The sequence below is a fragment of the Gracilinanus agilis genome, chromosome 1 (genome assembly GCF_016433145.1).
Source record: "Gracilinanus agilis isolate LMUSP501 chromosome 1, AgileGrace, whole genome shotgun sequence".
In the NCBI taxonomy this organism is placed as follows: domain Eukaryota; kingdom Metazoa; phylum Chordata; class Mammalia; order Didelphimorphia; family Didelphidae; genus Gracilinanus; species Gracilinanus agilis.
Window position 1 is genome coordinate 679,918,683 of NC_058130.1, and position 16,559 is coordinate 679,935,241.

Consider the following 16,559-nt stretch of genomic DNA (forward strand, 5'->3'; position numbering starts at 1 on the left):
ATATTATTGTGCCATGACAAATGTTGACAGAGATAGTAAGGAATCTGGGAAGATTTTTATGAACTGATGCAATGAAATTCATCCTCTACCTTCTGCCAGAGAAGTGAAGGACGTAAAATGTAGAATGAAGCACATATTTTTGGACATAGCCAATGTGGGAATTAATGTTTTGCGTTACTATACCTATATTATGGGAAATCTTTTTTTCTTTTTAATTGTAGGGTTGGGGGTGGAAGTGAGGGGGAGAGACAATAAATGCTGGCAAAAATGAATAAATGGGTAAATGAAATGTTTAAAAATACCTTTACAATTTAGTGAGCAGAACAGAATCCACTGCATAAGAGAGGGAAAAAAAGTGCTCTGATAAATTTGAGAGGGAATAAGGGAGAATTCAATCATCCCACCCTCCCCCCCAAAAGCAGCCAGACAGATTTGAACTCAAGTCCTCTAAAACCAAATCCAGCATTCTTTTATGATGCCACAATGAAATACTGGAGGACTACAAGTCTATTACGGTCTGGGGTCAATGTCTAAGTGATAAAACTGTTCATTTTAGTTTTATATATATTATTTTAGATGAACTCTCATCAGTTTTAGACCCCTTCCTTTAAACCTGTTTTCTTACACCAAGCTGCAGTAGGAATATCCTCTAATACCATCTAGTTATAGACTAGACCAGTGATGGGCAAACTTTTTAAAGAGGGGACCAAAGGAAAGGAAATGCTCTTCTGTCAGTCTGTTTCTAAAGCAACTCTTTCGAAGTTTCATTGTATTGTATCCTACTCATTGTATTCATCAGATTAGGAATAACGTAGCACACCTGATAGAACATTTCAGGGGGCTGCATCTGGCCTGTGGGCCATAGTTTGCCCATCACTGGTCTGGAGGATAAATTCTCATTCCTGGGATGAAGCCTTAATTAAATTTCCTATTTTTCCAGGCACCCAATACAGTTTTTCTATACAGTAGATGCTTAATGTTTGTTGATTAAATTGTAACTTATATTTAATTAATTGAGCATTGATTACATGCAAAGCATTGAACTAAGCATGAGCTGAATATTTTCCTAACTCTTAGATCTGTGAATTTCATCCACTATGCTATATTGCTTCTAGCTTTTTTTTACCTCAAATATTCATTAATATGAATACCTAGGGGCAAAAAAATTCCTTTGGGAAGAGATAAAGATTTGCTCCGGTCAGGGGCCTCCATCCTTGAACCTCATAACAGTGAGACCTGATTAAGCAGGTAGAAGAAGATCTCATGATAAAGTGGGCTACCAGGGAGGCACATACGTGGAGAAATGGGCTGAAGGGGCCAGAAGTCTAAAATCCACAACAGGCAGAGGGGAGAGAGTGGGTCAGACACACTAGTTAAACCTTTTCAGCTTCTTTGTGAGGGCAAATTTTTGGTTGTGCATAAACATCTAGAAAAATATAGAAGGGTTGTCTTAGGAGGAGGAATGCTAAATTTGGAGTCAGGAGATCTGGTTTGAATTTTTTGGCTCTAGCACTTCTACTTAACTTCCCTACTTAAACTGGCTAGAGAAGGTATTTAAGTCTCTTTGAGCTTGTTTACTCATCTGTAAAATGTACATATTAATGTCTATACCTCATATAGTAAATGTGAGGAAAGCATTTTATAAAAGGACTCTATAAGTGAGAGCTACTGCTTTATCATTCATTATTACCATGGGGCCAATGGCCCTTTCCATTCCCACTAAGTCAGAGCCAGCAGCATTGGCACCTTGTATGTAGTTTTCTTTCTCAGTTCCTTCCTTCCCACACTGCTGGATTCCAAGTACACCACAATTTGTCAGAATGCTCTAAAAGAGAAAGACCAGCACTCCCACATCACCACTTTCAAAAATGAAACTGGAACGTTCCTCTTGCAAATGAAGTCTGCTTTGTAAAGAGAAGAGAGTCTGGGAAAGGAGTCAAGGACCCTGGTTGGACATGGAAGTGGCATTTTCTTCTTCTGTTGGGACCCCATGAGTATTGATTGATGCCTGCCTCAAACAGATGCTCCCTTCCGTAATATTGCCTTATATGAAATTTAAATATGTCCACCAAAACAAAGCTTTGATGTTTTAATAGCAAACTTGAGGAGTTGAGAAAGGGACCAAAATTCATCAGAGAGGGATGGTTTGGGTGTAGTTCTAACTCTACTTAGTTTTAAGTGATATATTTGGGATTAGAGATATTGCCAATGACTTGATATCCAACTTGACATCAGAGGTGAGGGAGAAAGAATAAAAACCTGAAGTTTCTAACCTGGAGAGCTGGGTAAATGTTGGTGCCATTTGAAAAACAAAATGGAACTCAGAAAGAAGAGTTGATTTTGAGAAAAAAAATAACCTCAGTTCTTTTTTGGACATGGTGAATTTTATCTTATTGTTGGAAAAGAGAGGAAAACAGAACCACGGATGGCAATATTTATGTGTATCCTTTCCCAAACAATTATATTTTAGTAGTTGTGGTAAGATGTCAGTCAGACAAAAAGTATTTATTATGTATCTGCTACATGCGAGTAGCTGTGCTAAATGATGGAGATGTTAATAGGCAAAAGACAATCTCTACTTTCAAGGAGTTCACAAGCTAATGGGGGAATAACAAGTAAGTAAATATGTACAAACTAGCTACATGCAGGATACATATGAAATAATTAAAAGAGGGAAGGTACTAAGTTAAGAGGGACTGGGAAAGGCTTCTGTAGAAGGCGAGGTTTTAGATGGGACTTGAAGGAAGCCAATAGGCTAAGTTGAGGAGGGAGAACTTTCCAAGTAGGGGGAATAGTTAGAGAAAATGCCCAGAAACAAGAGATGGAATGTCTTGTTTAAAGAACATTAAGGAGGCTAGCCAAGTGTTTTGTGATCAAAGAATATGTGCTGGAAAGTAAGCTATAAAAAAGGTAGAAAAAGTAGGCTGAGGCTAGGTTTATGAAGAATTTTGAATGTCAAACAGAGAGACTTTGTATTTGCTCCTGAAAATAAGAGGGAGCCACTGGAGTTTAAAGAGAGTGGGTAGCAGGAGGGGGGATTGACAGGATCTGATCTATGCTTTAGGAAAATCATTTCAGTGGTTGAATGGAGGATGGATTGAAATGAAGAGACTTAAGACAGGTAAGCCCACCAGCAGGCTATTAATAATAATGATCCAGGTTTGAGGAAATGAGGGTCTATATCACAATGCCAGACAGAAGGATGTTTTTACTATAAGTCTGCATAGACTTGAAAAAGTTAAGTCTTACCTTTCTGAGGTAGTTTCGGAAGAACTCTTGGGCCAAGGGCAGTCTTTGCAGAGCCGGTACTAATAAATAAAAGAATTATTATAACTTCGACCAGTTACAATATTAATAGCTAAGTTATTCTTCAAGGATTTCATAGCACTCTACAGACTAACTTATCCTTCCAATGTTCCTACGATAGAAGATAGGCATAAATTCCCACTTTATATGGAGGGAGAGTAACAGGAAAGATTGCAAAGAAAAAGGAAAGCATCACATCTGGGATCATTTCCCAGAAGTTGGTCAAAGGAATTTAATTTTTCTTTCCTTCTTTCCCTCCCTGTCCCTTGGCTTAGGGTGAAGTCACCAGAGAAGGCCCCAAAGGCAAAAGTAGGAGATGCTATTATATAGTATCTCAAACCACAAGCTCAGTAATTAGCATCTAAAGGAAAAGGAGCCAATGGTTTAGTAATCTCCATTTACAGGACCAGGAAACTACATGGGCAGGCAATGATAGGGTGGCACACCCAGTGCTGTACAGTGAGGCAGCGATAAAAAGGCATTTTGCCCTGGGATTGGTACACTAGAACACTATAGACCTTAATTCCTATTTTCCTTTAATAAAAGTGGAATAACCATGTTCAAAGGACCTTAGCAAAAATTTAAACAAAAGCAAAGAGGATCAGCACCTAAGTTTTTTTTTAATAATGTTAAAGAGCCACCATGAATGTTCCATTTAAACAGTGATTTTTGCTATTTTTCCCCCTTCACGTACAAATCTGAGATTTCTTTTCTGATTGCCTTAACTCTATGCAAAAAAAAAAATTTGGAAAAGAGAAAGAAATAGGAAAGCCTAGTTGCTTATCTTTCTTCATGGAGCTCCTCTTTGTTTTTACTTCTTGCTCACCCCTACCCCCAATCCCCTTTTCCCCCCATACCATTTATCTCCTAACCCCCATTTTAATATGTCATTCTTGTCCCTCTCCCCCTAAAAATCCATCTCACTTGAGGATCTGTATCACCCTGTGGGAAACCATGGAATAAAAGTCTCTGGAAAGAGCCATCATGAAAGAAGATCAGTGATAAATAATCACAGGAGAAAAGGAGGATTTTCCTTATAACATTTCTGGAGTTTGCACTCTTAAAATCATGCCTGGACTCCTTGGCAAAAAAGCACATGCATTATTGATTGATATTTGTGTTTTATATAGTGGGCAAATGTTGCCCACTGACAAAGCTCTAAAAAGAGATCCCTTTGGTTTCTCCCAATCCTCATGCAGAATTCCCCAGAAGGTCGTGCACTCACAGGGGTCTGGGTCACCCATTGTGCAAAAGAAGGGAAAGGTCAGTTTTTAGTGAGCAGGAGGCAAAGATCCTAGAAACCCATGAATCAGCACCACGATCTAGTTTACAGATCTCCACAACACCAGTGAAGCCAAACACTGCTTAGGGAAGTAGGAACATCTGGTTCATTAAAAGGAACCCTATGCAGACTGTATTTTAAAGAGCCTATTGGAATAATCTGGGAGAATAGGAAATGGGAATTTTGCTATCTACTCTCCATCAAATACTGGTAAGTAATGCAAAGGAAAAATGATGTCCCTAATTTATAAATAGACAGTTTGGGCAGTTTTTTCCTTTTCTGGATCTCAACAGACTGAACCAGATGATATCTAAAATATATCCACTTCTGATATTGTACAGGTCTTATAAACACCACTTACATTGTACTACATAAGCCTTTTGAAAAAGGCAAACTTTGGAAGAGAGTTTCAAATTCTTGTAAACCTCCCTGGGTGTCCTCTGCTCCTGAGTTCTATTTCTTCCCTAAATCCCATACTGAACAATGGAGTCAATAAAGAGAGTGATTATAATCTCTTAAAATGAAAAACGGTGGTGACAATTTTTTATATTTACTGGATGTTCCATAAAATCTCTTGGCCTTGGGTCCTTTATTTAAAATCAAATGAGACTGGCTCTGACACGCTATAGATTCCATTAAACACAACTGTATGAAAACAGCAAGCTATTGATTATTCAATATCCACTTACCTTGATTGCTGAGACATTCCTTCAAACTTGTTAGCAGTTTTACTGGAAGATGATGGACCCATGTCATTACCTAAAGAGAAAAAAGAATTGTTGGACTATGGCTAGGTAGACTGGACCTCCTACCTCCAGAGAGGAAGCATCATCAACTGGGTAACAATAGGCACAATGCCTGTGAGCAGCCTCTTATACCCAAGTCCTTCTGCCAACCTTGTGGGCACCCTTGCCTAACTTATATAAGATTGTATAATCTAAAGGTGCCTAGAGTATGCTTCCCCTAGATGGGTGTCTCTGAAAAAGTCTTTAGTGCCTCTTTTTGTGCTCCTGACTCTAAAAGAAGGCAAAGTCTAACTATGGCAGACCAAGTTTCCAGTTCTGAGCTCCCTTCCCTATATTCTTGGGATAATTCCTGTCCTTCCTTTGTGCCTCTGGCCAGGTCAGTCTACATGTCTGGAATGTATGTATTCCCTCTTTAACTCTTGTTCATAGAGGTCTACTCTTTTAAGATTCCACTCAGACACAATCTTCTTTTATTTTTCTCTCCAGATTATGTCAATACATTTTTCAATAATCATTTTATGACATTTTGAGATCCATGTTCTCTCCCCTCATCCATCCCTTCTCCCCAAGATGGTAGGTACTATAATATGGGTGGTACATTTAGGCACCATTTTCTGCAAGAAACTTTCCTTGAGACCCATAATTGCTATAATCTTCCCTTCTAAATTATGTTGTATCTAACTCTTTTGTGTGCATGTATATCAATAAAAATAGCATTTTTGTAACATTTAAGATTTTTAAAGTACTATACATATGTTTTCTCATTTGATCCTTAGTCCCACAAGGTAGGTACTATTATTATCCCCATTTAATTGAGGAAACCAAAGCAAACAGAGGTTAAAGGACTTGTTCTGGGTCACAGAGATAGCAAATATCTGAGGTGGAATTTGAACTCAGGCATCCCTGATTCCAAGTACAGCTCTTATCAACTTTACAACATAGCTCTGTGTGTGTGTGTGTGTGTGTTAAACCTTAAAATCACACTAAGGCATCTGAGACATCCATAATATGTGTATTTGTACATGTATAGTAGACACATACATATAAATGTACAAATTCATGCATAGATGAAGGAAGGAAATAAGGAAAATGTACTGTGCTAAGCACTTTAAAAATTATCTCACTTGATTCTCATAATGACCCTAGAAGATATATGCTATTATTATCATCCCCATTTTATAGTCTAGGAAAGTGAGGCTAAGAAGGTTAAGTAATTTAGTCTAGGGTCATATAGCTAGTAAGTATTTGAAGCTGTATTTGAATTCAGGATTTCTTGACTCTAGGCCCAGTGTTCTATCCACTGTGCCATCTAGTTGTCTCATATATATGATATTAAGTCATACAGCATAAATATAAAGTTCATTAAATGCACAAACAAAGGGTGATATATCCGCTTATGCATTTATGAACTTTATATTTATGCTTTCTCTATTTTTCTATCTTGTCTTCCCCATTAGAATGTAAGCTCTTTGGAAATAGAGAGTATTTCATTCCTTCACTTGTATCCTCAGCACAATACTTGTTGAGTGAGTGATGAGTTTATACCCTTTTAGAGGTAGGAGGGTGTGGATTATTAAGATTCCTAATCAACTCTCCCATTAGATCTAGGGAGTGTGGGGCCATAATTCTTTTCTTTGAGATTTAGAACTGTAAGTTCATCCTCAAACAGAAAATGGGAAAACAGGGATAAAGGATGTGGCAAATGCAACAGACAACTTCTTCAGTCTTCCCCACATATATTTAAATGTTCCAGGTTAACAATAGTTTGTTTTCTAGCTCTAAGGAGGAAAATAAGTATTTTGTTGGGATAAGACTATGTCATTGTTTTATGTGTTACTGCAAGTATTTGGGGACACAGGAAAATACTTTCGCATCTTCAATAATGTGATGTTAAATAATAAAAGCTATTAAAATAAATGATGTGCTGTTTTTCCGTATAAAGTTAATGCCATTCCACTAAAAGTGGTGGGTGTCATACAGAGAGGCTATTACAAATAAGGAAAAACAATCCCTATTTCTATATTGACTTCAATCTTTTAAGCACTTTCTTCCAATAACCTTAGTGGGGCCCAGTAATACAATGATGACCACCTTCTTTTTTTAGATAAGAAAATTAAGGCTTTATGAAATAAAATGATTTGATCAATGTTATCATGCAGGCAGCAAGTAGCAGAGATGAAGAAAGAACTCAGTTTCTTTGACTCCAAATTGGGTCAAGTGAATAAGCATTTATTAAGTGGCTACTAACTGCTAGGCATGGTTTGAAGCACTGGGGATAAAGGGCAAGTCTAATGGAGGAAATAGCATGCAATCAACTATGTACAAATAAAATAGAAGATAAATTGGAGATATTCTCAGAGGAAAGAAGGAATGGGAAAGACTTCTTATAGAAAGTGGGACATGAAGGAAGCCAGTCATGGTCCTTGCCCCAAAGTTGTTTACAATCTAGTTATACTCTCATCTGGACCTTTTTTTTATCCCCATGATCAGTTGTCCAACAAGGACTCCAAAGTCCCTCCAAAACCACTTAGCATCTGGTGGGGGCTGGAGGAGGAGACTTAGAGCTGGGAGACCAGAGTGCTAAGGTAGGTAGAGTGGTAGTACACTGGACAGAGAGCACTGCTCTTCACAGCAGGAAGATGTTGATTCATATCTGTTCTTAGACACTTACTAGCTTGTCTGACTCTAGGCAAGACTTTACTGATGTCTGTTTCACTTTCTTCATCTGTAAAAAGGGAATAATAATGGTACGTGGTTCCCAAGGCTACTGTGGGGCTCAAATAAAGCAACATTTGTAAAATCCTTTGCAAAGCTTAAAATACTATCCAGACCTATTATTGTTGCTGAAGCTGCTGCTATTGTTGTTATTATGATTATATTACATGTTATGATAGAATAATATAGGTAAAATATGATAATATATTATAGAATGATATATAAAATACATGTTACTAAATAAGCAGATTCTAGATGACTGTATATTATTATTGTATCAAAACCAAGGGGAGATTATATTCCTTAATCCAGCTGTGAAGATGAATGATATTTCTATAAGTCTTGAGATATTAATGCAAGATCTCTGGAGAGGAAGAGATAAGCAAAATCTGTATGACTTGTGAGATGGTTGATAAAGTCCTCTACAATCATAAAATTCTAGAATTCTGGCACATAATGCATTCACCTCCATGATTTCACAACTTAAAAATTTCAGTTGCTTCTAGCACAATTCCTATTAACTTGTCCTCTTGGGCTTCATTTATTTCCAAAAGAAATGGCCATATGGCTCTTTAAAAACACTAAAACATTATGCAAGAGGATTGCCAAATCTTATTTCTGTATACTTAATCAAGTGATCTTTGACAATCGAAAATCTTGAACACTGGGCTGGTAGAATAAAGTTAACGAATATGGAAATTCCCTTCCCAAGGGGAAAATTTCCATCAACCAATGATTGCTAAACTGGTTTTGTAGGAGTCTAGAAGAAAAAAAAAATCCATGTGATTCAACTCTACTCAGATTTACCAGTGACATCGCTATGACCTCCTGGTTGTACTTCCTGGAGCTACCTATAGAGATGGTGACAAATTCTCAAGGAAACCTAATCTAGCTCATTAAAAAGGAGGAAGTGTATGTTATTCAATTTTATTTCAACTTCCTGATTTTTCACAGAACAAGAGTTTGGAAGACTCGCACAGTTCTCAAATGCTCCAGTATTCTGTTGGAACTGGGAAAGGCTGTGAAAGGGAAGTAGAGGGATTTTTCTTTGGAGTAGAAATGGATGGATTCAAAAGACCTGAGTTTTTGACTTGACTCTAACACTATTAGCTATGTGATTCTGGGCAAGACAACTCCTCCCCTGTGCCTCAAGTTCATTTTTATATTTCATATCTAACTGCCACAAACTTCTAGTCTCTTTTACCTATAAACTAACTGAGGAGTGAGGCATCAAATAATATCTCTGTATTATTTTTAAATCATGTCTTATGGCCTCCTCTTGAACTTGATTTAAAAACAAAAAAAGAATTAAAAAAAATTCAGGCTTACTTAATTTGGGGTCCAAAGAATCAAGGGTAGGGAGATTGAAGTTCCCAGTGGTCAAGAACTGCTGAACTGGTACTGGGAGATCTGATACTAGAATTCCAATCTCCTTATTTTGTAGTTCTTATTCTTTCATACCACACAACACTGTTGCTAGATCCAAATCTTTCTTATAACAATGAATATATTGCTTATTAAAAGCAGGAGCAAAATGAACTACCATTCCAAAAAGCATTATTTAAATATATATGTGCATATATATTTAAAAGGCTCAGAGACATATGTGGCACCTCTTTGTCAATAGATTTGAAATGAATTTTCCCTAAAACAGAGCAAGGAATTCATAAAAGCCAAACTATTTTAGGAATGTGCTTTTGGGTGCTATCTACAAGAGGAAAAAAAATAGCTCAATTCTGTTATGTAATAATAATAACAATTCATTTGTAAGTAATGCTTTCCTCATGACAAAGCATACAATGTAAAGAAAAATCAAATATTGTAAATTTGTAGAATCGCAACCTATGGTATAGCTAGGTTGGGGAGAAGGTCCTCAATTTGGAGGGGAAAGTATGTTTTCCCCCCACTAATCCTTGGTTTCTTTTTTTATGTATCTTATGTTTTGTTTGTTTTTAAACCCTTAACTTCTGTGTATTGGCTCCTTAGGTGGAAGAGTGGTAAGGGTGGGCAATGGGGGTCAAGTGACTTGCCCAGGGACACACAGCTGGGAAGTGTCTGAGGCTGGATTTGAACCTAGGACCTCCTGTAGAGACTCTCAATCCACTGAGCTACCCAGCTGCCCCTGTATCTTATGTTTTTAAAAAACATTCTGAAAAAAGATCTATCATATTTATCAGACTAATAAAAAGGTCCAGGACACATAAAAAAGTTAAGAACCTCTGCTTTAAAGTCCTTTCCAGATCTGTCTATCTATCTCCGCATCTGTCTATCTATCTATCCATCCATCCATCCATCCATCCATCCAACTATGCATCTTTGTCTATCTATCCGTCCCTCCATTCATCTACCGAGCTATTATTCTACCCTGTAACTGGAATCTTTCCCATTCTGAATATGTATATGTGTTTGATGGTGTACATATGTATATCTGCTACTGTCTGCTCTGCTTATGGCTACATGTATCTATCTACGAATGGCCATATCAAAATGCAGAAAAACATTCAAAGCCATTCATATATTCTTGAGAGAGGTTTTTGTTAATCTCTTCTTTGTGCTTAGAATATTCCATTCCATTTGTAGATATCCTGTTTCTCAACTGGATTTTAAATCTTTGTAGCCCCTCATAATTCTAAGTACATTGTTTCAATATTCAGATGATTAATAAATGTATGCTGAATTGAATTAAGTGGGAATTTTGAAAAAAGTTTACTATGAGAGAAATATGGTCCTAGCTCTATAACAGAGGATGTGGCTCATGCTTAATGTAGAAATACGTTTTGTGTGCATAATGGCTATAATATTTCTTGCCTTCTCAATGGGTGGAGGGAAGGGGTGTAGGGAGAGAATTTGGAACTGAGAATAAAAATAAACATATATAGGGTGTTGTTTCTCTAAACAAGTCAAGTAGCCTTCCTACTCTCAATTTTTTAATTTGTAAATTGGAGTTAATAGGGATTGAATGAATTTCCTCATAGGGTGATGGTGAAGAAAGCACTCTGTAAACCATGAAATGACATATCCAGGGGCATACTGGAGCCAGCTCATACCAGTTTTCAAGAGCAAAATATTAACATTTCAGTATAAGTATTATCACTGAAATCAGCAAAAGCTACAAAATCAGGGCTTGAGTTATTACTTTGTTCCTTTTTTTAGACATGAGAAAGTGGTGAAGAAAGGGTCAATAATGCAGATTAAAATTAAGTAAAGGGTTGTGGATTTTCAGAGAACCAGTTGTTAAACCTTTACCAGCACACAACTGGTTATACCCATTAGACATATTATTACCTGTTTAAAAATATTAATTGACACTATAATCCCATATTAGATTGTTTAAAAAATGACAAAAAGAAAGAAAAAAGAAACAAAGAGAGAAAGAAAGAAAGAAAGAAAGAAAGAAAGAAAGAAAGAAGGAAGGAAAGAAAAGAACTTACCCCAAGGAATTGCACCTTTATTCTGGGGACCATGAGGTAATGGGCTTGGAGGATCAGAGAGGGTTCTTTTGTGTCCTGGTGGTGGGGGAGGGGGTCTCTTCTTAGAAAGGGTGGAGCTGCCACTGGGGGGTTGAGTGCCTAGAGGAAGTGTGGAAGGTGGGCCAGATGGACCTGGAAAGAAAAAGAAAAAAAGGGGGGGGTGAGGAAATAACTCAATCCAAATATCCTTGACATAGAATCAGCTACTTGAAAATAAGTTAAGGACTCATATGTCAGAACTTTAAACAAAACAGTTAAGGACAGAAAGCAAAAGATCTGGCCAGCACAAAATCTATGAGAATTTCCATCATTCCAACAAACAACAGTTATGGACTTGCTGTTGCTGCCTTAAAAAAAAGTTAGCAAAAAGTAATTATAAAGCAATTAAAAAAAAGAAACAAAACACCAAATAATCAACAAAGAATGTTAATGGGTTTAAAACACCATTTGGTTGCAACAGAAAAACACATTTCAAATCGATGATTCACTAGAAGCATCATGAGCACTACACACAGAGGAGCTAAAGGTGCACAGTGCTGCTGGCAAAAATCAATAGAGGGAAAAGAGCTGAGGGTAGGATAAACTTTCCAAAAAGACCATAACCAATAAGCTCCAAAGCATCTTTCAGACTCAGGATTTTTCTTTCCATTACAATTTTTTCCCTTGTGCGTAGGTGTTAGCAAATTTCTCCTGCATTCTTAAAAAATGACCTTTCTAAATAATGGAGTTAATTATTTACAAGTGATCCCTCAAGCTGTGCAATACAACCCCCTCCCACCAAAAAGGTTATTTCTCTAGTGGAAGAGTACAGCTTTTTTTCTGTCACTGGCATATATACCAGGTTGCTTCAGAAATCACAGACTTTTTATTGTACTGGAAGCTGGGAGAGATTACATACAGTAAATGAGACACTGTGTTCTATTGCTTTTTTTTTAAAGGCCATCTTTCTATGAAGGTCAAGATGTAGTAGTAGGATGACATAAAATAACGAGGAAGAACTCCTTGTGGCATTAATTTGGGTTTCATCTTTTCTAGGCCAAACTAAGACGGAGTTTAATTTTTTAATGGCCTCTCATAGTTGATCAGTATTGGCACAGAGTGGTCTGTTCTTGCTAAAAACATGAGGAGTGCCTGTCCAGCTATGCTTTTGGACACTCATTTCTGAGACTAACATGACAAGCATCACCAAAAATGGAAAAAAAAGAAAGAACACCACCAGCACAGCACCACATCATTATCACATCACAATGTATACCTGATCCAGAAAGGCTCCAAAAAAGTTTTCTACATTCTGTACATTAAAAGAAAAGGCTTAATTACTGGAGGTTTCTTTTCATGATTAAGATAATTTTTAATGTTACCTATTAACAAGTATTTATAGAGATTTGGAATATAGGAGATTTGGATTGAAAAATCCTATAGCTGACATATACTAACTATGAGACTATGGCTATGTCACTTAACCCTTCAAATGTGCCAGCTGGCTAGAGCCACCTCTTGGTAATTTGCCAATCTGTATTGGATGAAGGAGTTTCCACACCAGGAGTTCCCTACCTTAATGAAAGCTCAGCTCTATAATATTCTTTAAAAAAAGCCATTTAGCTCTTTTGGCACACTTTCAGTGACAGGCAGCTCATTTCCTTTTCGGTCATCTTCAAATATTAAGAAGCTTTTACTTAATTTTTTCTCCCCTTGTAACTTCTAACCATTAATCCTAGTGCTACACTCTGGGACCAAGCTGGATAACTCTTCCTCTCAACATGATGACTTTTCAATAATGATGACAGCTACCATATTCCCTTTAAGTCTATTTTCCACCTTGTTTATTATGCCCCTAGAACCAATCTAAAGACCAATGGTATCTTTGGGAAACTTTCTTCAGTCTTCCAACAATCCTAGTTGCTCTTTTTTTGGACAGAGCATCACAAATTTCAGAGTTGGGAGAGACCTTAGTGGCCATCTAGTCCAAACCTTCACTGAAAAACAATCTCTACAACATGGTACCCAACAAGTGACGATTCAGTCTTTATTGAAGACCTCCAGTAAGGGAGACACCTCTTGTTTCCCAAAGCTTGTCAAATGGGGAGCTAGTACATGGTACAGTATAGAGGGGGCTGGACCTGTAGTCAGGAAGACTCATTTTCCCAAGTTCAAACCTAGCTTCAGACACCTACTAGCTCTGTGACCCTGGGCAAGTCAACTTAACCCGCTTGCTTCAGGTTCCTTATCTGTAAAATGAGCTAATGAAGTAAATGGCAAATTACTTCAATATTTTTTGCCAAGAAAACCCCAAATGAGGTCACAAAGAGTCAGATACAAGTAAATAATTGTTATATGGATTTTCCCCTTACAATGGGCCTAATTTTGTATTTTTCCAGCTTCTAATAATGTCTTATCTGCTTCTAGATCCAAACTGAACAAGTTAAAACTCTTTTATACATGATGACCTCTAAGATACTTGGAGACAGCTGTCCTCCAGAAATATTCCAGATATAGTCTGGCAGGCAGAACATGTAGAGATTTTTTCTGTCTTTACACCAAATTTCCATTAATTTAGCCTAATGTGGTACTAACTTTTCTGGCTACCATATAATAATGCTCTGCTGATTCATACTGAATTTCTCTTTTATTAATTCCCTAGGTTCTTCTCTTGTCCTGCCATGACCTCTTTTCTAGTCATATCTCCTTCATTCTATATGTATGCCGTTGATTTAAAAAAAAATCAAAGTTTGGTTTTCTTTCTTACTCTTTTTAAAAAAATGGCAGTTAAGTGTAATAGCTAGGATAAAATATTTGTATCTTCTAGGCAAGGCTTAAAAATTCTATCTTTGGTGTATTGTCCACTGAAAGCTTTCCTATAATACACTGTCTTGATTTATCTTGAAATAAACATCTATGTTCCACAGAGAATAAGATTTTCTGCAATTAAAAGCATGTGCATTTCAACAAAGCAGTGTGAAATAACTACACTGAAGTTCTCACCTGATGTTTCATCAGTGTACAGAGGTGATTCTGGGTTCTTGAAGGTTTTGTTTGGGGAAACTTTTTAGAGTTTTCCTAAGCTGAAAAGACTTTGATTAGCTAGTCTAGAGGAAATGGCTAAAACTAGCCTCGATAAAAACAGAAAATCTCATTGTTAGAAGGTTGGACACCAGGAAATGTATTTTTTGGCTATGGCAAACCACAGGATGAAAAATTATTTCTAGAATTTTAATAAAATTGTATTTATTTATTTGTGGTTTCTTTTTGCTTCTGCAGTGATAGTAAATGAATGGCAGAAAAGGGACTAGAGGAGCTAAGAATCATATACTTTTTAGAATGCCTAACAAACATCAATGGGATTTTTAGTACTCAGTGTAGTTTTGTTCCAATTGCCAACAAATGGACACCATAACTTACCCTGTAACTATATATAATGTATAGTTATATAAATTATATGTTTCTAATATATAATTGGTTGTGGGAGTTTCCACACTGGGAGTTCCCTTCCTTAATGAAATCTCAGTTCTTACACATTTCCCTTACCCTAGAGGCAACTAAGGTAAATTATATATTATACCAATCAGTAAAAAATCCAAATACTATAAAAATTATATAAATATTATAATTCCATTATAATATATAATAACTACATACACAATAACTATAATGACAGCATAACTAATCATTGTGATTGAGTGATGACTTGATCAGATTCGGGCTTTTGGAAATTCAGTTTGGTGGCTGTGTGGACAATCAATATAAAGTGAAGAGGAACAGAAGAAGAGAGACCAATTAGGAGGCATTAAAATAGTCCAGTTGAGAAATGATGATGTGGATGAAGGTTGAGTCAACAGAGAGAAATGGGTCTACGTGAAAGGCATGGAGAAAGAAACAGCAGAATTTGGTAACTATCTGGATATGTGGAGTGAGGGAGAGTGGGGAGAGGATGATACTCTTCTCCAAATTTCTTAAAACCTTTTTTCTGGACTTCTCCTTTCCCTTATCCCACCCTTGTACATTTGCATCTCCTACTACAACAGTGTAAGCTCCTTGAGAACAAGGTCTCCATTCTCTCTCCTGTGAAAATCACAGTACCTTGCCCAGAGAAGGAATTTAATTAATGTTTCTTTAGTCAAAATCGAAGGTCCCTAAAATGTTGGGAGGTTGTGTTCTGGAGAATTTATGAAAATACCGTGGAAGAGAATTCTGTAGAATGAGATGACAAGGAGGGATTGCTAGCCACATCAGTGACATGTGATAACACAGTTTAGCATCAAAGGAACAGTCAAAGGTCCCTCTGGGTATCCTCTCGGTATTTTACTTTAGCTGTAGTCTACCTTGTCTTACCCCTAAATTCTGACTTTCCCAGATAGAGACCTAAAGTTAATGTTGAGGCAGTCAAAAATCTGTCTCTGTAATTTCCACTCAATGCTCCCATTTCTGCCAGGAAGGTGGAGGGAAGTTAGGAGATGGGGAAGCATCAAAAAAAGCACTTAAATATTTGTTTAATTGAATTAAAGCAGAACAAAACCTACTTCATCTTTTATAGAAGGGTTCCTTAAATGTGGGAAAAGCTACCATGTTCCCCATAATCTTTCCTTTTCTGGAATCCCCAGTTTTTTCTCAATGGATATTAATATTGCATGTTTATTATCGTATTCACTATCCACACAGTTTGTCAACATTCCTCCTAAAATGCAGCATCCATGGCAGGCAGATCATTCATTCTAGTTGTGGTATAGCCAGGAAAAATGGCAGGGAGACTGTCATATCCCTCCTTATGGCCTCTTCTTGAAACAGGCTAACATCATATTAGCTTTCTGTGGTCTCCTCGTCTCTTGCCAATACATACGAAGCTCGGAGACCATTACAGGCTGAGGGATCAGTCACTATAGTTTTTGGAATATCTGGAAATCCACAAGAGGAAGGAAAGAAAATGGAACACCTGACAGAGTCTAATTCTCTACCTCCATCCTGGAATCCTCCAGGCAAATAATTTATTATAAGAATGCTTGTCCCTATGACAACTAGGGAATTTTGACAATGAATTGGCTAGAT

The 16,559-nt window shown here is 37.0% G+C and overlaps 1 protein-coding gene across 1 annotated transcript in view; it reads right to left on the reverse strand.

Annotated features, from left to right (window-relative positions):
* The window catches only part of ASAP1 (ArfGAP with SH3 domain, ankyrin repeat and PH domain 1), a 400,440-nt gene that overhangs the window by 14,801 nt on the left and 369,080 nt on the right, over positions 1 to 16,559 (reverse strand). The window contains 3 exon segments of the mRNA XM_044669204.1: positions 3,250 to 3,308; positions 5,278 to 5,347; positions 11,481 to 11,651. Of these exon segments, the coding sequence (XP_044525139.1) occupies positions 3,250 to 3,308; positions 5,278 to 5,347; positions 11,481 to 11,651 (300 nt within the window).